Source organism: Capricornis sumatraensis, chromosome 1 (assembly GCF_032405125.1).
Source record: "Capricornis sumatraensis isolate serow.1 chromosome 1, serow.2, whole genome shotgun sequence".
Lineage (NCBI taxonomy): Eukaryota > Metazoa > Chordata > Mammalia > Artiodactyla > Bovidae > Capricornis > Capricornis sumatraensis.
The window spans coordinates 236,586,394-236,608,110 of NC_091069.1; the positions used below are offsets into that span (position 1 = coordinate 236,586,394).

Genomic DNA, 21,717 nt, shown 5'->3' on the forward strand with positions numbered 1-21,717 from the left:
TGAGATTATCGTGTGTGGGTTTTTTTTTTCCTTTTATTTTGTTAATATAGTGTATTACATTTTTTTTTTTCATATGTTGAACCATTCCTGCATTCCAGGAATAATCCTACTTGGTAATGGTGTATAATCCTTTTAATATGCTGCTTAGAATTTGGTTTAATAAACTCAGTTTGTTGCATTTTTGCATCATTGTTTAAATGATGGGATATCGGTTTGTGGTTCTCTTTTGCTTGTGTTGTCTGGTTTGGGTACTAGGGTAATGCTAACCTCATAGAATGTCTTGGGAGAGATACAGGTGATTCTTTTATATCATGCAACCTTGAAAAATTCAGTCATTCTAGTTTTACGTCACTTGACTATAGATCTCCTGCCTGGCTCAGGGTGGGGCTGAGGCAGAGAATAAATTCTGGGTATAGCTGGTGGTTACTGAGAGATGGTATGGTACCCAGAAGCTGAGTCTCCTTTTTTCCCCTGAGGGTCTCTAAGTCTGTGCAAACTTGACACTATGGGTAGGAAAACATGTGCTTAGATGTGCACCTCTTCTGAAAGTAGTGTCTTAATATTGTACAGATAGATGGGGATAGGGCTTCTCACTGAACTTTATAAAAAGTGTATTTTATTATTAATAATAATTATTAATAATAATTTATTAATAATAATGATGGTGCTGCTGATAATGACCTTTCAGAGGACCTAGAGGGATGGAAGCCATTGTTGTTCATTTGCTTAGTTGTGTCTGACTCTTTGCAACCCCATGGACTGCAGCATGCCAGGCTTCCCTGTCCTTTACCATCTTCTGGAGCTTACTCAAACTCATGTCCATTGAGTTGGTGATGCCATCCAACCATCTCATCCTCTCTCATCTCCTTCTCCTCCTGCCTTCAGTCTTTCCCAGCATCAGAGTCTTTTAGGAAAACCAGGCCAGTGATATTTCACTGAAGACAAGAGAGTATTCACAATTTACATTCCCTTGCATAAATCTTGGGGGTATGTATTATTTCTTAACAAATTCCTGATTATGCTGAGTTTGCAGTCTCCCACATTACATGAATGCCTAAGTTAATTAAACCATATGAAATCCTGAATTATCATTGATCATTTAAGAATCTTAATTTTAATTCTTGATTCTTTTCAGCATCTTTAATATTGACCCCTTCCTGATTATCATTTTCATCTAAACCTGTATATAAACTTAGTTTTACAAAGATTGAGTTCTTTTACTTATTATGTATCCTTAAATGCATGTGAGTATCAATAATATTTTCCCCATTTTATGCTGATTTTACTTGTTACAGTTTTTGCATTTATGATGTATCATTGTTCCTGGACCTTGTACCCATTTAAAAACAGCCTCCCTACTGAAGTTCTTGAATGAGACAGCTTCATAGAAATTTTGAGGATAGCTTTTTCTACCATATTGTTAGAACAGCATGTCTTAGATGTACATATTGTAATTTATTTTTTGAAAAATTTCTTACAGGCAAAATGTGAACATTATAAGAAAAAACGAACGGAGCAACAAAGGACTATTGCTGCTTTGCAGAAGGATATCTACAGGTTAACACAGGAAGAAGAAGAACGCATTATCACTCAAAATAGAGTGTTTTCCTATCTCTGCAAAAGAGTTCCTCATACCGTCTTGGATAAACAGTAATGTTTGCTACATAAATTGATATGTAGCTAGACTCTTCATTTATTAAAAAATAGATTCCATCTTGGGTATGGTTTTATCTGTTAAACTGGTGGAATCTTCCTCTTCTCTGCCCTTTTTTTGGTTTGTTTTAATGTCATTAACTTGTTGAAGAAAACAACTGGTTGTCCTGGAGAGGTACATGCTAGATTTGTCTATTTGCTTCCTTATTATGTCTTTTAATTTATTCTTCTGTCTCCTGTGTTCCCTCTAAACTGGAAGTTAAATCTAAATTCAGATGCAAGTATTTTTGGTGACATATTTCATAGGTGATAATTTATTCTTCTAATAATAACATATATGTTTAGTAGAGCTTCTCTCAGGGATGCTAAGATTGTTCAGGGGTTTAAATAGCAACAATCTGATCCTTCTCCTATAAAATTTCCCATTCTCTTCTCATCTGATGGTTTCTCTTGGTGATCTTGTTTTCAATTCTGCTATCCCTTTTCTCTCTTTTTTTCTTGCTGGAGTTCTTCCATTAAGAAAAAGCACCTTTCCTATTGAGTAGGGACTGTCTGGTTGTCCTGTATGGTTTGTTACAGGGAAGGTAAGAGCAGTGATCAGTTCCTTAATTTTAATTTTTTAGAGTAAGCAGTTAATGATCAATTGTAATAGTCTAGTTGGGAAATAACGCAGATCTAAAAAGATAGAAGAGATACTGCAGAGATGGACAGGAATTGTCTATACCAATTGACTATAGATGTTGAAGGAAGGAGAGAAGTCAAAGATAGCCAGATTTCAAGCTAGATTTGGGGAAAGAGACAGGAGGAGTATGGATTTATCTATGAACATGTACTTAGATATCTTCTGTCAGCCACATAGAGATATCATGCCTGTTGTTTAGTTGCTAAGTTTTGTCTGATTCTTTGCAACCCCGCGGCCCTCTAGTTTCCTCTGTCCATGGGATTTCCTAGGCAAGAACACTGGGGTAGGTTACAGTTTCCTTCTCCAGGGGATCTTCCTGACCCAGGGATCAAACCCACATCTCCTGCATTGCAGATGGATTCTTTACTTCTGAGCTACCGGGGAAGCCCTATCAGGCCTATAGTTAGAAAGGCCCAACTCCATAGAGCTTTAAAGTTTAGACAGAGAAAGAAAAGGCAGAAAAGAAGTTACGTTTGGGTGTCAGGCTAACTGAGGAACAAGAATGTTTGAAGGAGAGAATGGTGAGGAGTTTTATATGCCACCTCATCAGTTTATGTTTGTCTTCCTACTGTCTTATTTGCTCAGCTGCTAGTTTGATACATAGTAAGTCTTCCTTAAAAGTTTATTGACGGTAGAGGTAATAGTCATTCAGAATGAATGAAGTTTATCATGCAGGAAAAATAGAAATGGGATAATAGCATTGGGGAAGGAGGGAGGTGAGAGGGTTTGCAAAGTATGTAAAGGAAATTAAAGCATATTTGCAGAATAATATGAAAGCTGATATGTGTTGGGATGGGGAAAGTTGAAGGGAAAGAATAATTCAAAAAGTTATGATGTTAAAAGCACAACTGGTTGAATTAGTTCTGAAAAAAGGAGATGGATAAGTACAAGAGTGAAATACTAAAAATTCTTGCTTTAAAAAGAATAGTATATGAAAGTGTAGTGTTATTTTATTTTTCTTTGAGGATTTTTTTAATTAGAAAAGCACTGCATGCCTACAAAAATTCAAACAATATAAAAGTATATAAAGTAATATATTATAAACCTGCTTACTTCTCCTAATTCCATATCCTGGAGATAACCACTTTTAACAGTTTAGTTTATGTTCTTCCTCGTGTTTCACAGCAATAATGCTGTTGACTTTTTGGGTGGGACCATTCTTCATTGTAGGGTGAGCATTCATTTGTTCATTAATGAACTTTTAAGCATCTTTGCTCCCACCCCAACTATTCAGTGTGACAACCAGTACCATCCCCCAGTTTGGGTAATATTATCCCTCAGTTAAGAAGTCATATAGTTCATTTTCAGTACATAGACTCATATACACTTACTTTCTTTAAAAAATAGTTATACATTTGGCTATGCAACATTAATTTTTTCCTACAAATTTACATTATCTCTTCTAATGCCTCCTCATTTTCTATAATATGGATGTGCCATTATTTAACTTTTCCCTTGAAGAATGTTTAGATTGTGTCTGAGTTTTCACTCGTAATGAATTGGACAACTTTGTTTATCTTAAGTGATAGCCTTGGGCAAATGTTTCTGTGCGAGTGATTGTTAAAGGTAGACCTGTTTGATCAAGGAGAATATACATTTAATATGTTGAGATTTAATGTCTGTGGTTATTTAAAAATGTATACATTAAAATTAAAATATATGGCATAGTGGGATACTTCTGGCAAAAATCACTTACATTTTTTATGAATTTGCAGATATTTGTCACTATAATTTGAAATTGAATAGAGACAATAGTAAATGTTCCAATACCACATTTTAAAAATAACTCATCTGTTTTCTAGGTTGCTTTGCCTTATTGACTACTATGAATCTAAAATTAGAAAATTTCATAAACAAAGGTATGAATTGTCATATATTACAATTTTAAAAGTAATTGTCAAGTTATGAATTACAACAAAAGTTTTTATGGCCTTTTGAAACATAAAATATGCTTTGAAAATCTATGGATATGGGTATAATTTACCTAATATGTAATATAAATTCCTTTTTATAAAGAATCTTTAAAACTGTACTTTACCACTTATGTTAAAATCCATTGTTTCATTTATATTAAAATATGTATATTTAATAATCACTAAGTATTGGTCACAGAAGAAATAGTATTTTTATTTTGTTGAGGTATTATGATTTGTTCTGCTGATGTCATCTAGCCACTAGATAGTTACTGAGTCTATCAACACAGTGTGTAGGATTGGATTAGCTTCCTGCCAAAGTACAGCCTAATTAATTAGTATGCAGATTTATGAGATAAAGATAAAACATTATAGTGCAAAATCAAGTATATAAATAAAGCACAGTTTTCACCTCTGATTAAAGCAGTAAGGGTAAAATTTTAAAAGATCTTTGACTAACCAAAAATTGCTGAAAGATATCTAAGGCCAAATAATCTAAATACTTTAATATAAATATCTAAGGCCTTTAATATAAAGGCTATTTTGTTTCACTGTTTATAAATGGAACAGTTCTTTTAACAAATATTTATTTAAGCACCTACTTTCTGCCATGTTCTGTTTTTATCTGAACAGATAAAATAGATAAACATCAAATAACTTCAGGGAACTTCTCTTTCAAATGAAGCTGTGTTTTAAGATGGTAGACATGATGTTAGATTCTGTAGAGATAGGAAAATGTTTTGAACATGATTCTTACTTCCTAGGAGTTTGCAGTCTAGTAAAGGAGATTAAACGTAAACACATTAATAGTTAACAAAAATAATGTGAGACTTAAGACCCTAATATATAATGTTGCAATAAAAGTAATTACTAAAAAGTGTGCAGTCAGTCAGTAATACAGGAGTTGATAACAGGAACAAATTGGTTTTGGATGGAGTAACCAGGGAAGCCATTAAAAAACAGATGGGGGTTGTGCTTGCGCTTGAATAAGTACAATTTGGGAAAGCAGAAAGGCAAAAAAAAAAAAAAAGCTGCGTATATGCTATGAGCAAAAGTTCATAGATGTAAAAGGATAAGCTTTTTAATGGCGGTATAATTAAGCCAGTTTCTCTGAACTTTAAGGGATTTGTTGATATATTCATAGATAGAGGTAGTATGGAGAGCAGTCATTCCCATGGAGGACCAAGAGTAAGCTATAAATGAACAAGACATCATTGGCCTTGGAAAGAAGGAAGATACTGTTTCCTTTGATACAGAAAACCTGGGTGATGGGGTTGTAAGTATGTATACTAGGGTTCTAGCAAGAAACAGAACCAGTAGAATGTACCCTCATATACAGAGAGTGAATTGTCTTAAAGAAATAGGTTCATGTGATTGTGAAGCTGGCAAGTCTGAAATCTGTGAGGCTGGCATGCAAGCTGGAGACCCAGGGAAGAGTTGATGTTGCAGTGTTGAGGCTGAAGGCAATCTGGAGGCAGAATACCTCCCTTCTTGGAGGTTTTAGTCTTTTCTTCTAAGGTCTTTAACTAATTGCACAGGGCTCCCACATTGTGAAGAGTAATCTGCTTTATTCAAAGTCTATTGATTTAAATGTTTGCCACATCTAAAAAATAACCTCATGGCAGTGTTTAGACTGGTGTTTAACCAAATATCAGGGCATCATAGTCTAGCCAAGTTCACACTAAAATGAACAGTCACAGTATGTCAGAGTGAAGAGAAGCAAAATGAAGAATTTCGTAGCTTGAGAGGTTATAGATTGGTACGCTCACAGAAAATCAAAAATGAGTAAAGCAGGTTAGGTGGGAACTGTGCCAAACGGGAGAGCTGTCTTTAAGGGGCCATTTATTATATACTCTAGCCAGTTGATGCCATGCAGTAATGTGAGCCCACTGTGGCTAAATCTGCTTTTTTGAGAAGTTAGACGGTTAGGTTTATAAATGAAATCATATTTTTAATGTTTGCAATTAAAACTGAGTGCCCTTAAAAATATTATATGGTCCAGACTGAATATTATCTGCAACCTTTACTCTATATCTTTAGTAAATTCTGATGTAGATTCAGGAGTTGGATGACTTTTTTCCTGTAAAGGGCCAGACTATATTTTAGGCATTTTGATCTGTATAGACTCTCACAACTGCTCAACTCTGTTACAGGATGAAATCAGCCATAGACAGTAAGTAAATGAATTGACATGTCCATGTTCCATAAAACATTATTTTAAAAACCTGCTGGCTGTGGCCCACAGGCAGCAGATTGCTGACCCCCAGTCTAGTTGATGAAGAGAGCATTTGAGATTTGAAGTAAGAGTAGAGAAGATTTAGTGTAGCCATCTTTGAAATGTCTCAGGTAGAATGTGGTGTGAGAGATTGCCTCTGAAGTTATGTAAACTGGGGTCCTCTAAATATAATAAAAGGATTGAGGCTGTTGCAGGTATTGTTGAATTTGGTTGTCATGAGTTTATAGTGAACATCAGGGACTGAGGAATGAAATCTTGAGGGAAAAGAATTACTTTTTTGCTTAACAATCCCATCATCATGGACTAACTAAAGTGAAGTACTTTGGCTTGTACAAATTATGCCTAGGTCAGATACCTGGATTGAATGTCTCCCAGTTCAGTTGAGTCGCTCAGTCATATCTGACTCTTTGCGAACCCATGAATTGCAGCATGCCAGGCCTCCCTGTCCGTCACCAACTCCCAGAGTCCACCCAAATCCATGTCCATTGAGTCGGAGATGCCATCCAACCATCTCATCCTCTGTTGTCCCCTTTTCCTCCTGCCCTCAATCTTTCCCAGCATCAGGGTCTTTTCAAATGAGTCAGCTCTTAAGAGAGAAAAGATATAGGAAGAAAATAGGGACTGCGTTATACACAATATTCTCACAGATGAAAAAATAGAAGTCATTTATACTTTGCAGTGTTGAAGAGTCTGTCCTTAGGAGAGGATTTTTCATAGTTCATTGAGTGAACAAAACTTAAGTCTCTTCTAGGAGTAAATAACTTGATAGAGAGATTGTAGCAGCTTCAAGGTGGTTTTTGAGATCTACTAGTAGGATATTAGGATCACCTGAAAAAGCAGGTGAACTCTTAAAAAGAGGGTGTAAGAATTAGGTGACAAGTATTCTATTACTTGAAAGAAGTGAAAGAGAAGAGAAAATGAAGGAAGATGGGTTATGATTTGGAGGTCTAAGTGGGATAAATAGGAGGCACAGGAGGAGGATGTATATACCTGTAGAGCTAAGGGAGCAAGACAAAGGAAGAAGACAGATGGGACATGGGCCTCTTGCGGAGGTAGAAGCACTCTGCTTAACACCCTTTTTTAAAGGCAGTGTTGTCCAAAGTTTTTCTTATGTAACACAGAAAGTGGTGTTTGTATACCACACTGGGGTAATTGGCTCAAGAAAATCTGGCCAGTTGTCTTGAGTGCTTGGCATATTTGTAATATCTTGGCACAGCACACCTATGGCACACCACCTGGACCCTCTACTTTAGGGCACAGGCTTGAGAAGGCCTCCAGAGAGCTTGTGAAAGGCAGTTTCTGGATACTATGGACTGGTCTTCCGTTCTGCCACCATACATGAGAAAACTCGGGGAAAGCAGAGGAAGCCGCAATCAAGGCAGCAGAAATTTGAATGCAAGTATTAAGCAGTTGGAAGTCTTAGAATACTGCAAACATGCTACAATTTCTGAAACAGAGGAAAAGTAAGTTTTAAAATGATAGGTTCTCAGCTCTGTTACTTTACCTATTTTTCTTTAATATATCAACATAGATTACATGGAATATATTGCTAGCTTTTTCTATTAGTATTTCCCTGGCTTGGTAGATAGGATTAAAGAACCAAGAAAAATAACGTAGGAATAACAACTACAAGATTCAGATTGAGTTTCTTCTGAGATGTTAGAGACATTTGAAAAGTTACCCCAGGGAAAATAGCTCTATAATGAATTAGTAAAATGAAGTCTCCTTGTCTAATTCCATCCTTCTCTTTAGATAGAAAATTTCTAAGTGGTGTTGCAAAATGGAAGCAGGTAACTTTGAGGTTCACCTCTGGTTGAACATAATTTGGATTAGGGAAGAAAATAAAATACAAGATTTCTCTAGTTTTGCTCTTTCTCTCTACCCCCAAGAAGCATAATTTTCAACACTAGGTCCTTCCTGGGGCTTCTGGAAGCCATTGGAGAAAGGGTGGGAGGAATTTGGCTGTGAGGATCCCATGTCCAAGTGAGAATTGTAGATGTTTAAAATTATGTTTTACTTCAAAAAAAACGCAAAATCTGTCAATGCTAAATAAAGGACTCTAGGAAAATAGAGTGATGATTCTTTACTGAAGCTCATTTCCTTTTAGGTCTGCATAAATTTAAAATTGGTCTCCTCTACTATATATATGTGTTAGGTTTCTCTTGAGAGGACAAGATAGCCATAATGGCAGATATTTTAGTTTCCTGGTGGCTCAGCTTTCCTGGTGGCTCACATGGTAAAGCGTCTGCTTGCAATGTGGGATACCTGGGTTCTATCCCTGGGTTGGGAAGATCTCCTGGAGAAGGAAATGGCAACCCATTCTAGTATTCTTGCCTGGAGAATCCAACAGACGGAGGAGCATGGTAGGCTACAGTCCATGGGGTCGCAGAGTCGGACGCGACTGAGTGACTTCACATAGGAAATGATCTTGAGTACACAGGCTTTGAAGCCAGAGAGATTTCAGTTTGAATCTCATCAGTACTGCTTACTCTTTGAGAGACTTTGAGCAAATTTAAATAACTCCTCTAAATATTTCTAAATGTTCCTCACCTAATAAATTGAAATACTTTATATAATCTATCTTGTTCTTGTTGTTTAGTCGCTAAGTCATGTCTGACTCTTGTGACCCCATGGACTGTAGCCAGCTAGGCTCCTCTGTCCATGGGATGATCCAGGCAAGATTACTGGAGTGGGTTGCCATTTATCCTTCTCCATACATCTGTCTCAGTACTTTTTATATAGAAGCTACCCAGTATCCTTATTTGGTCATGGTCACTTGTTAAAGACTAGCATGTTTTAGAAGGTCTGAGAGATATGTTAGTACAGCTGTCTCGAATAGAAACGTAATGAAAACCACATATATAATTTTGTATTTTTCATGTAGCCAAGTTAAAAAGTAAAAAGAAACCATTGAAATACATTTTCATCTATTTAATATCTGAAATATTGCCATTTCAAAGAAACCATTGAAATACATTTTCATCTATTTAATATCTGAAATATTGCCATTTCAACATGTAATCAGTGATATCATTGATATTTCACTTTTTTTTTTCATTCTAAGCCATTGAAATTTGGTGTTATAGCACACCTCAATTCAAACACTAAATTTTCATCAGAGGTATTTGATCTGTATTTAGATTTCATGAAGTCTATCTCAAAAATAGACTTATATACCCAGATTGTTCTATACATACCTGAAAGTTCTCTACCAACTAAGTCAAGTACAAAAATTTTTTTCCTTTAATATTTACATCTACATTTATACAACTGACTCATCTTTTTTAGAATAATTGGTTTGACTGAATTAATGATTAAAAACTATACCCAACTTAAATTCACTAACATCTATTTAATTCAGAAGGATGCTGCAAAATTGAAGAGCAACTCTAAATCTATCAGTAGCAACTAAAATCATATTATTAATATTAGAAAAACATGTATGAAGTCAATATTGATTTGTATTATAAAGTTTCATTTCAATATAAATTCTCATAACCTATTAGCTAGACACAAACATGCCTTTTTTTCTTTGGAGCTTCAAATTTTGCTTACTCATATATAGAGTGATACGAGTGAGTAGGCTTCCCTGGTAGCTCAGTTGGTAAAGAATCTGCCTGCAGTGCAGGACACCCAGGTTTGATCCCTCGGTCGGGAAGATTCCCTGGAGAAGGAAATGGCAAAGCACTCCATTATTGCCTGGAAAATCCCACGGACAGAGGAGCCTGGTGGGCTGCAGTCTATGGGTCACTTGAGTCGGACACGCCTTAGTGACTAAACCACCACCACACTATTTTTTGTGTTTCAGCATTTGCCAAGTACTTTTTTTTCCAAGAAAATTTTGAATTCAGGTTAACAGTATAGTTAGTCTTGGTAACTTTTCCATGACTCAACCAATAAGCATTGACAAAAAACACAAAAGATGGTTAAAGTCATTGTTTTCTGTTTGTTTCAATGGTCCTACAAACTGGCATCACATTTATATATGTGCTGTATAATTTTAACAACTGAATTCATGACATTCACAGTCTGTTTCAAAAAACTAGCAGATTTCCAATATGTCTTATACAGTATAGCAAAGCAATAAGACTGCAAAAGCAGTTTTTAAAAAATCCTAGTAAATCTAAATTTCTGATGTTACAGAACTATCTTCTGTTGTGGAAAAATGAAAAAGGTTGTTTCATGTCTTGGTGAAATTCTTCTTTGATATGTAAAATTCAAAGATGTGCCATAAGTCAGATTTTTTTTTTAAAGCTTCCTCTTGTCAACATTTCTTAATAAATCTGGAGGTCCTCTGATGACAGAACATCCCCACAGTGTTAACTGAGCATTTGATTCATCTAAAAATGTAATTTTTAAAATTAAATCAGTTGCTGTTTGGTATTATAAGAAAGATCTTGTATTCTCCAGGCAGTTGTTTGTGGGCTTAATTGAAGATCTTTCCTTTTTCTTATAAAAATGTTTTAGTTATCTTCTCATAATTTTGCAGCAAAATTTTCATAGAAAATAATTTACTTCATGTAAGAATAGTTTCTATTTTTGTGTAAGAGCTCAAAATGTTTTGTTACTGGCCAAAGTTATAAGCTCAGATTTTGCTAAAAACTTATTTTAAAAGTTTTTTTGTGTGGTTAATTTTGATTTTGGTGACTTAGATTCTTTTTTGACTGTTGAGAGGAGATTTCTTAATGTATCTATTATGTATTTGCTGAAAATACTTTCCTATCATTATCTACTTTTTTATCCTAAAACATTTTTTATTTAACAACTTTTAAAAATAACTTTATTGAGATTAATTCACATGCCATAAAATTCACTGTTTTAAAGTATATGATTGAGTAGTTTTAGAATATTCACAAATTGTGTCACCATCTCTGCAGTCAGTATTAGAACATGGACATCATCCACTGAGAAGCAGAAAACGCCATACCCATTAGCAGTCACTCCCTGCCCTGAGCCCCTCTTTCCCTGCAACCCAACATCACAAAATATGCAATTCCATTTACATGAAATGTCCAGAATATGCAATCCATAAAAAAAGAAAGTAGATGAGTAGTTGCCTAGGAATTGGATTGTAGTGGAGTAGGACTCAGGGTAGAGAGTAAGCGGAAAGTAATTGCTAATGGGATGGTGTTTCTCCATGGGTGGTGAACATGTTCTAAAATTGATTGTGGAGAGACTTCCCTGGTGCTCCAGTGGTTAAGACTTCTGCTTCTAATATAGGGTGCATGGATTTGATCCTTGTTTGGGGAACTAAAATCCCATGTGCTCCATGGCATGGCCAGAATATAAATAAAATTGATTGTGGAGATAGTGACACAACTTTATGAATATTGAAAAGTGATAACTCAAAGAACTAATGATTAATGTCTTTTATATGTTTACTGTCCATTTATGTGTTTACAGTAGGCATTTTGGGGAAATGCCTACTGATGTCCTTTGCTCATTTTTAAATTGAGTTTTTTTGTCTTTTTGTCAAATTATGATACAAGTTCTTTATCAGGTTTGCAAATATTTTACCCCATTCTGTAAATTTTCTTTTTATTCCCCCTTAATGATGTCCTTTGAAGCTCAGAATTGTGTTACTTTTCATGAAATCCTGTTTATCAGTTTTTTTATTTTTCTTTCATTTCTTCTGAACCAACAGCTTTTCCAATTTGTTCTTCATCAGGAAATTTGTGACATTCTTTCAGTCTCTTTTGTTTACTGTTTCAGTTATTTTACTCTCTCAGATGTTTTCATCTCCACTTGATTTTTAAAAAAAATCTGTCCATAATTTTTAAAAGCCTTAGTTCTTATAATTAAAATGATAAATATATCAATTATGATTTATATAGCTATCTCCATAAATATAGTATCAGAACAAACAGTGTTATATTGGTGTCATTCTGATTGAATCAATCCATTGATCCTGACTAGACTGGTGGTGAATTTGTATTAATATATGGTACTACAAACCACGCACACACTCTGTACAACCCAGGCCACAACATTAATACCTTAACATGATGTATCAAAGTGGAAGGTAGTCCTAAACAATAAAGTTGTGTTTAACAGAAGGATATTTTACACTGATTCACCTTTAAAATTTTAATTAAAATGAAATAGAATTAAAATGGATAGTTGCACTAGCCATATTTCAAGCACTCATTGCCTGTATGTACGTAGTGTTTACCATCTCAGACAGCCCAGTGTTAGTGTTAGCGGTTTTAAAAACATTAATACTGATTTGCTAGTACTTTATAGCTCACACAATGTTTTGATGTCTTTTATTTACTTTTAAAACCAGTTTTGTGAGGTAGATGTGATAGAAATTATCTCTGTTCTACAGATGAGAAGAAAAATTCTGAGAGACTGACTTACCCAAATAATACAACTCATTAATGAAGATGTCAAGACTTAATCAGGGCCACTAAACTTGTGGCCTTGTTCACTTATACTCTGTATTTTTTGATATAGTTTTTTGTGATCTAAAAGTACTGGAAGGAGAAAACAATATTCTTTGTTCATTCAACAGGTGTTTTTCTACCTCTTCTTAAGCCCTCTATTCTGGGCAGTGAGATAGAGTGGTGAACAAGACAAACTTCTGGTTTGCATGGATCTTAAATTCCAGTTAAGGCATTAGTGAACAAATGTATACTGTAGTACTAGTTAATAAGTAGTATGTTCTAATACAATTTTCTGTAAGAATAAGTAGGAAATTTGGTTTAAGTTTTAGTTTTTGTTGAGGTTATCAAGCCCTTATTGTATTGATTTAATTTTTGTTAACTAGATTTTTTTTCCTTTGGAGATAATTTTTTCATAAATACACTACATGTATTTTTTCATAGACTATATAAAGAAGATGAAAGTCAGTCAGAAGAAGATTATAGAAGCCTGAGTGCTTCACCCACTTACAGCGGCCTTCTAATGGTATGGAGGACTATATGATTGATAAATACTTTTTAATAAAGTAAAATAATAACCTAATTTCTTACAAAAGTTAACTGTTTATTCACTGTGTTGCAGTCATTACAGAATCAACTCAAGGAATCAAAAACTAAGATAGATATACTTTTAAGTGAAAAGCTCAATCTTCAAAAAGATTTGGAAACCAGGTGAGAGAAACTTGTCATTTTTATTTAACTTTTATTTAAGCAAATAGTGGAATTTTGAATGTTAAATCAGCCATCCTATCCCCTTTACTCTAAAACTAATGTTGGGGACCTCATATTTGTATACTCATTTTAGTCATTAGCCTCTCATATGATAGAAAGAACAAAAATATGTGCGTAAGCAAGGGGAGTGAGAAAATAGGAAGAAGATAAAACTGGCTAGGAACTCAGAATAGATTAAGCCTATGCCAGTAGGGAACTCAGAATAGATTTAGCCTATGCCAGTAAGTTTCCGTTTCATAAATTATTTTTATTTTAATTTTTTTCCAAATTACTTTAGAATGTCTTATTTCATCATATACATGTGTTGTGGGAAAGGAGAAAAATTTTAAAGTTTAAATGGCATACAACAGAAAGGTTTATTTATATACAAGCATACTACCACAGAAGGAAGGCACTCTACATGTTGACAGAAAGTAATAATGAATGTACAATGTTGAGACTTTTCATTAAATATTGTTGGATACCTATTGTAAGTTAGACATGGTCCTAAGTTCTGATATCGTATATAACGAACAAAACAAATATCTTGTTTTGTAAAGCTTATACTTTAATGGAGAGGAAACTGATACCTACGATCAAAACCATTTCTGTAAGGTTTAAAAGCCTGCCACATGGTAATGTGTAAATTTATGGTTATATAAATATGAGGGGAAAATTTGTAAAACATGCATGGGAATAATGAACAGTGAATTTGAGCTAGTGGTTACCTGTGGTATGGGCAGTGAAAAGTGAAAGTGAAAGTTGCTAAGTCGTGTCTGACTTATTGGAGTGGGTAGCTGTTCCCTTCTCCAGGGGATCTTCTCAAACTAGGGATCAAACCCAGGTCTCCCTTATTACAGGCAGATTTGTTTTTACCATTTAAACCATAAAGGAAGGCCTAGAATACTGGAATGGATAGCCTATCCCTTCTCCAGCAGATCTTCCCAACCCAGGAATCAAACTGGGGTCTCCTGCATTGCTGGTGGATTCTTTACCAGCTAAGCCACCAGGGAAGCCCATGGTATGGGAAGGAGAGAGCAATGGCAATAATTAGGGACACTGAGTTTGAAGTAGCTGTATAAGGTTTTAGTTAAAAGATTTTAAACAGATTACTATTCAGCTTTGATAAAGCTTGAGGCATGGACACACCACTATTTGTTTTACTCTATTCTTGTTTGTGCATTTGAGATAATTCACTATAAAAGCAAGTAATAGGTTAATAACAATAAAAGTGGGTAGAAAGTTTTGAATAGGGGATACACAGAAGAAGAAATCCAATGGCCAATAAATACCTGATTAGCAGTTATGAAAAATTTTAAGAATTTTTAAGCATATTTATGACAAGTAATAGAGTATACTTTATTATTATTAAATATCTTTAGTTTTATTAAGTAAATTGAATGTGTTCAACATGATTTATTTTCTACAGGCCCACACAGCATGAATTAAGACTTTATAAACAACAAGTGAAGAAACTGGAGAAAGCCCTTAAGAAAAACATCAAGTAATTATATTTTACCATAGTTACAAATTTATTAGGATTTTATGTCTTATTATTTATTTTTACTAACCTGTCAACTTACCTGTTAGTGGCTGTGGCTTAAAATTACCAGGTTGATGGGCAGGGCTGGGGGGTGGGGGGTTTAAAAGGGATATTTAAAAAGGGATATTTCTGGTTCCACAGTTTAAAAAGTTTCTACTGTGATAGATTTGGCTATATATTCATCTTAAATAAGAACAAGGAAAAGGTAATTTTCTGATATAAAAGGCAAAGATTTTAATTAGTTGACTTTGGAAGTCATGGAGAAATTGCAAGAGAATCATTGAAATTAGAGGCAACAAGGCCCAAATTTTTGTTGGTGGTAGTGATGACCTGAATAATACATAGCCTTATCATGTTTTAAAGCTTAAAGTATCAGAATGAATGCAGTGAGCCATTCATATCCACCACTTCTCTTTTATGACTTTGAAAAGCACATATAGGAATTTCAGCAAATTGGTCCTCAAATAGTGATAGTATTTTCTGAAAATTAGCTATGTCTACTCTTTGATTCAAGGGAATGAGACTTGAAATAGTGTGGTGAGCATGGGGATGAAATATTTTAAAAATGATATGAGTTAATATATGCATTAGATGTATTAAATCAGTTCTATTAGCCTATGTTGATTCAGTTTTCAGTGATAGCTACATTTTCTTTATGGTAACACATGCCACAGTGAAAGGCAAGTATTCTGGCCATCCAGAAATTACATATTGAGTTAAGATAGTAGGGAAGGAAAACTGAAAAAGAGAAATGGAAGGTTCAGAAAGGTTCAATTAATATTTTTTCCCTTCCTGCTATTGCTTAACATTTTAGGTACTTATAGTACCTCTTCCTATCTGTTTGGCATTCTAGATACTGAAATTACAGTGGAAAACCAAAAAGAAAGGTTCCTGTTCTCATGAATCTTATGTAAAGGGCAATGAAAAAATAAGGCAGTTTTGATATAGTACAGGTGAAAATGTGTTAGTCGCTCATTTGTGTCCAACTCTTTGCGACCCCATGAACTATAGCCCACCAGGCTCCTCTGTCCATGGGGGTTTTCCAGGCAAGAGTGCTGGAGTGGGTAGCCATTTCCTTCTCCAGGGGATCTTCCTGACCCAGGGATTGAACCCAGGTCTCCTGTATTGCAGGCAGATTCTTTACCATCTGAGCCAACAGGGGAGCCCCTATAGTGTAGGTACCAAAGGTAAAATGGTGTGAGAGTTGCTATTGTACGAGTTTGGACAAGAGGTGGTGGTGACATGGTCAAAGGTGGCAGGAGTGGAGGTAGTAAGAAGTATTTGGAATATTGGAGGTAGAACTTGGTGATCAGACTTGATGATGAATTGAGGATGGATTAGGGGTATAGGCAGTTGAGGGGGAAAAGATTAAGACTCAAAGAGATACAAAAATAAACTTAATCAGGACTAATTTTTAGTCCTGAATAACGAAGTAGTTGTTGGAACATTAACTGAGATAGGAAAATTGGTTAAGGAGCAGCTGAAAAGAGGAATATATAAGGTGGACAAAAAGTCAGAGGAGAAAGTGCAGAGGAGGAAAACTTCACAGTCCTCTTAGGGTCTCTGGCTGGGCCTGAAAATTAAACTGACAAAGACAGATTAACATGAAAAAAGTATAAATTTATTTAAGTTTTACCTGACCTGAGAAGAAATGAAGACTTGAAGCAACAGTTAGTTCAGTTCAGTTCAGTTGCTCAGTGGTGTCCGACTCTTTGTGACCCCATGAATCGCAGCACGCCAGGCTTCCCTGTTCATCACCATCTCCCGGAGTTCACAGACTCACATCCATCAAGTCCGTGATGCCATCCAGCCATCTCATCCTCTGTCGTCCCCTTCTCCTTCTGCCCCCAATCCCTCTGAGCATCAGAGTCTTTTCCAATGAGTCAACTCTTCCCGTGAGGTGGCCAAAGTACTGGAGTTTCAGCTTTAGCATCATTCCTTCCAAAGAAATCCCAGGGTTGATCTCCTTCAGAATGGACTGGTTGGATCTCCTTGCAGTCCAAGGGACTCTCAAGAGTCTTCTCCAACACCACAGTTCAAAAGCATCAATTCTTCGGCGCTCAGCCTTCTTCACAGTCCAACTCTCACACCCATACATGACCACAGGAAAAACCATAGCCTTGACTAGACGGACCTTAGTCAGCAAAGTAATGTCTGCTTTTGAATATACTATCTAGGTTGGTCATAACTGTTCTTGCAAGGAGTAAGCGTCTTTTAATTTCATGGCTGCAGTCACCATCTGCAGTGATTTTGGAGCCCCCCAAAATAAAGCCTGACACTGTTTCCACTGTTTCCCCATCTATTTCCCATGAAGTGATGGGACCGGATGCCATGATCTTAGTTTTCTGAATATTGAGCCTTAAGCCAACTTTTTCGCTCTCCTCTTTCACTTTCGTCAAGAGGCTTTTTAGCTCCTCTTCACTTTCTGTGACAAGGGTGGTGTCATCTGCATATCTGAGGTTATTGATATTTCTCCTGGCAGTCTTGATTCCAGCTTGTGTTTCTTCCATTCCAGCGTTTCTTGATGTACTCTGCATGTAAGTTAAATAAGCAGGGTGACAATATACAGCCTTGACGTACTGCTTTCCCTATTTGGAACCAGTCTGTTTTTCCATGTCCAGTTCTAACTGTTGCTTCCTGACCTGCATACAGATTTCTCAAGGGGCAGGTTAGGTGGTCTGGTATTCCCATCTCTTTCAGAATTTTCCACAGTTTATTGTGATCCACACAGTCAAAGGCTTTGGCATAGTCAGTAAAGCAGAAATAGATGTTTTTCTGGAACTCTCTTGCTTTTTCCATGATCCAGCAGATGTTGGCAATTTGATCTCTGGTTCCTCTGCCTTTTCTAAAACCAGCTTGAACATCAGGGAGTTCACGGTTCACGTATTGCTGAAGCCTGGCTTGGAGAATTTTGAGCATTACTTTACTAGCGTGTGAGATGAGTGCAATTGTGCAGTAGTTTGAGCATTCTTTGGCATTTCCTTTCTTTGGAATTGGAATGAAAACTGCCCTTTTCCAGTCCTGTGGCCACTGCTGAGTTTTCCAAATTTGCTGGCATATTGAGTGCAGCACTTTCACAGCATCATCTTTCAGGATTTGAAACAGCTCAACTGGAATTCCATCACCTCCACTAGCTTTGTTTGTAGTGATGCTTTCTAAGGCCCACTTGACTTCACATTCCAAGATGTCTGGCTCTAGATTAGTGATCACATCATCATGATTAACTGGGTCGTGAAGATCCGTTTTGTACAGTTCTTCTGTGTATTCTTGCCACCTCTTCTTAATATCTTCTGCTTCTGTTAGGTCCATACCATTTCTGTCCTTTATCGAGCCCATCTTTGCATGAAATGTTCCCTTGGTATCTCTAATTTTCTAAAAGAGATCTCTAGTCTTTCCCATTATGTTGTTTTCCTCTATTTGTTTGCATTGATCGCTGAAGAAGGCTTTCTTATCTCTTCTTGCTATTCTTTGGAACTCTGCATTTAGATGCTTATATCTTTCCTTTTCTCTTTTGCTTTTCGCCTTTCTTTTCACAGCTATTTATAAGGCCTCCCCAGACAGCTAATTTGCTTTTTTGCATTTCTTTTCCGATGGTCTTGATCCCTATCTCTGTACAATGTCATGAACCTCATTCCATAGTTCATCAGGCACTCTGTCTATCAGATCTAGGCCCTTCAATCTATTTCTCACTTCCACTGTATAGTCATAAGGGATTTGATTTAGGTCATACCTGAATGGTCCAGCGCTTTTCCCTACTTTCTTCAGTTTCAGTCTGAATTTGGTAATAAGGAGTTCATGATCTGAGCCACAGTCAGCTCCTGGTCTTGTTGTTGCTGACTGTATAGAGCTTCTCCATCTTTGGCTGCAGAGAATATAATCAATCTGATTTCAGTGTTGACCACCTGGTGATGTCCATGTGTAGAGTCTTCTCTTGTGTTGTTGGAAGAGGGTGTTTGCTATGACCAGTGCATTTTCTTGGCAAAACTCTATTAGTCTTTGCCCTGCTTCATTCCGCATTCCAAGGCCAAATTTGCCTGTTACTCCAGGTGTTTCTTGACTTCCTACTTTTGTATTCCAGTCCCCTATAATGAAAAGGACATCTTTTTTGGGTGTTAGTTCTAAAAGGTCTTGTAGGTCTTCATAGAACCATTCAACTTCAGCTTCTTCAGCGTTACTGGTTGGGGCATAGACTTGGATAACTGTGATATTGAATGGTTTGCCTTGGAGACAGAGATCATTCTGTCGTTTTTGAGATTGCATCCAAGTACTGCATTTCGGACTCTCTTGTTGACCATGATGGCTACTCCATTTCTTCTGAGGGATTCCTGCCCGCAGTAGTAGATATAATGGTCATCTGAGTTAAATTCACCCATTTCAGTCCATTTTAGTTCGCTGATTCCTAGAATGTCGACGTTCACCCTTGCCATCTTTGTTTGACCACTTCCAATTTGCCTTGATTCATGGACCTGACATTCCAGGTTCCTATGCAATATTGCTCTTTACAGCATCGGATCTTGCTTCTATCACCAGTCACATCCACAACTGGGTATTGTTTTTGCTTTGGCTCCATCCCTTCATTGTTTCTGGAGTTATTTCTCCACTGATCTCCAGTAGCATATTGGGCACCTAATGACCTGGGGAGTTCCTCTTTTGGTATCCTATCATTTTGTCTTTTCATACTGTTCATGGGGTTCTCAAGGCAAGAATACTGTAGTGGCTTGCCATTCCCTTCTCCAGTGGACCACGCTCTGTCAGGCCTCTCCACCATGACCAGCCTTGTCTAACTCAATGAAGAAACAGTTAATCCTGAGCATTTTAAAACTAGGTTTGAGGAAGAGTGAGTAGAAAGTTGGAAAATGTAATAATACAAAAGGGTGTAACCTGAGGGTAATAAACTGGGGAAAGTTTGGATTTCCCTGCTTCAGAGACAAAGGGTACAAGGAGGGCAGCTTGTTACCCTCCTTGAGGGTACCCTCGCATGAGGATCTCTTGGTCTGCTTCAGGGAAAAGGGGGGAGGTCAGAGAGTTCTTCCTGTATGTATCAATTCTCAAGTTTCTTCTGTTTAAAACATTTCTTATGTCAAAATGACACGTTTTGTTTTTGTTTTGGCCACACCATGTTGCTTACGGGGTCTCAGTTCTCTGACCAGGGATTGAACCTGGGGCAAGGCAGTGAAAGCCTGGAATCCACTAGGCCACTAGGAACTCCCTTAAAAGGGCATATTTTGGAATGGCATGTCCTGATCCCCTTCACTGGACTTTTATTGACTTCAGTGTATCAGTGAACATACATACACATATAAATGCTTATACATATATTCATAGAGATACCTAGTCATTCCTCATTATTTGCAGATTGCATATTTGTGAATTTGCCTACCTACTGTAATTTGTTTTTAATCTTCAAATAAGTAGTGGTGGCACTTGCACAGTTACTCATGGACATGCCCAGTATACACATTTTCAGCTATTGAACAAGGTGATACTCTGCCCGCATTTCCGCTTTCATGATGTAAACAGTCATTGTTTCTGTTGTCACATGCCGCTTGTAGTTTTCCCTTCTTTGCTTTTTATTGGTAATTTCTCCAAGATGGTCCCAAGCATGGTGTTGAAGTACAGTCTAGTGTTCTGTTCACAAGAAGGCTGTGATGTACCATACAGAGAATATATATATGTTAGAGAAACTTCATTTAGGCATAAGTTATGGTGCTGTTAGCTGTGAGTCCAATGTTAAACAACAATATTAAAAAAGATGTCTTTTTAATGTCTTTAAACATTAACACACATAAATCAAGGTTACATATTGATCAGTTGAGGAAAATGTGACCAGAGAGGCATGCAGACACCTGATCCTGTATTTCCCCTAGGAGCAGTGGTTCAGTCCTCACTAATTCAGTGTATGCAGTAACTTTATTGAATATAATTGCCATGAATAATGAGAATTTACTGTGTATATATTTTTTGTTGTTCATTTGTGCTGTGATTTTGAGAGTGATTTTTCACTATTAGACTTTAAAATTGTGATTTAGAAGCAATCCTAGCTATATTTTTCTGTTGAATTTTAAAGAAATGATTTGTGTTTTTAGAAATTTATATTTGGAATTTAAACTTCTATAGTATCTAGATGTGAAACAGAATTAAGAATGTTAGATAACTTGCCCATATTGCACAGGTGGCATGTGGAAGAACTTTGAAAGACATCAGACCACACCTAAGCATTTGGACTCTCAAGCTCACACTAATAGTAATTAAAACCAAACAAAAACCCAATGAAAAAAACTTTTTAAATGTAAAACTTCAAATTTTTATTTTTTGCAGGGGCAGAGGTAGAATTTTTTTCAAAGAACTACTGATGTTAAGGAAATAATTAGAAATAAAAATCTGTCAACCCAGTGAATATTCTCCACATGTGTAGGGAAAAAAAGAAACAGTTTTATATAACAGTTGGGATAAATACTGAGCCAGACTGCTATGTGCATTAGAGGCAGTATGCTAAAGAGATTACAAAGACAAAAGGAAATCTCACCTTTTAATTATATCTTGTGACAAGGGGAAAG

At 36.2% G+C, this 21,717-nt stretch overlaps 1 protein-coding gene across 1 annotated transcript in view; it reads left to right on the top strand.

Annotated features, from left to right (window-relative positions):
* The window catches only part of CEP70 (centrosomal protein 70), a 67,394-nt gene that overhangs the window by 24,982 nt on the left and 20,695 nt on the right, over positions 1–21,717 (top strand). Inside the window, exons 5-9 of the mRNA XM_068974759.1 lie at positions 1,481–1,650; positions 4,138–4,194; positions 13,312–13,393; positions 13,490–13,578; positions 15,047–15,121. Coding sequence (XP_068830860.1) covers positions 1,481–1,650; positions 4,138–4,194; positions 13,312–13,393; positions 13,490–13,578; positions 15,047–15,121 — 473 coding nt within the window. The remainder of the gene's footprint in view (positions 1–1,480; positions 1,651–4,137; positions 4,195–13,311; positions 13,394–13,489; positions 13,579–15,046; positions 15,122–21,717) is intronic.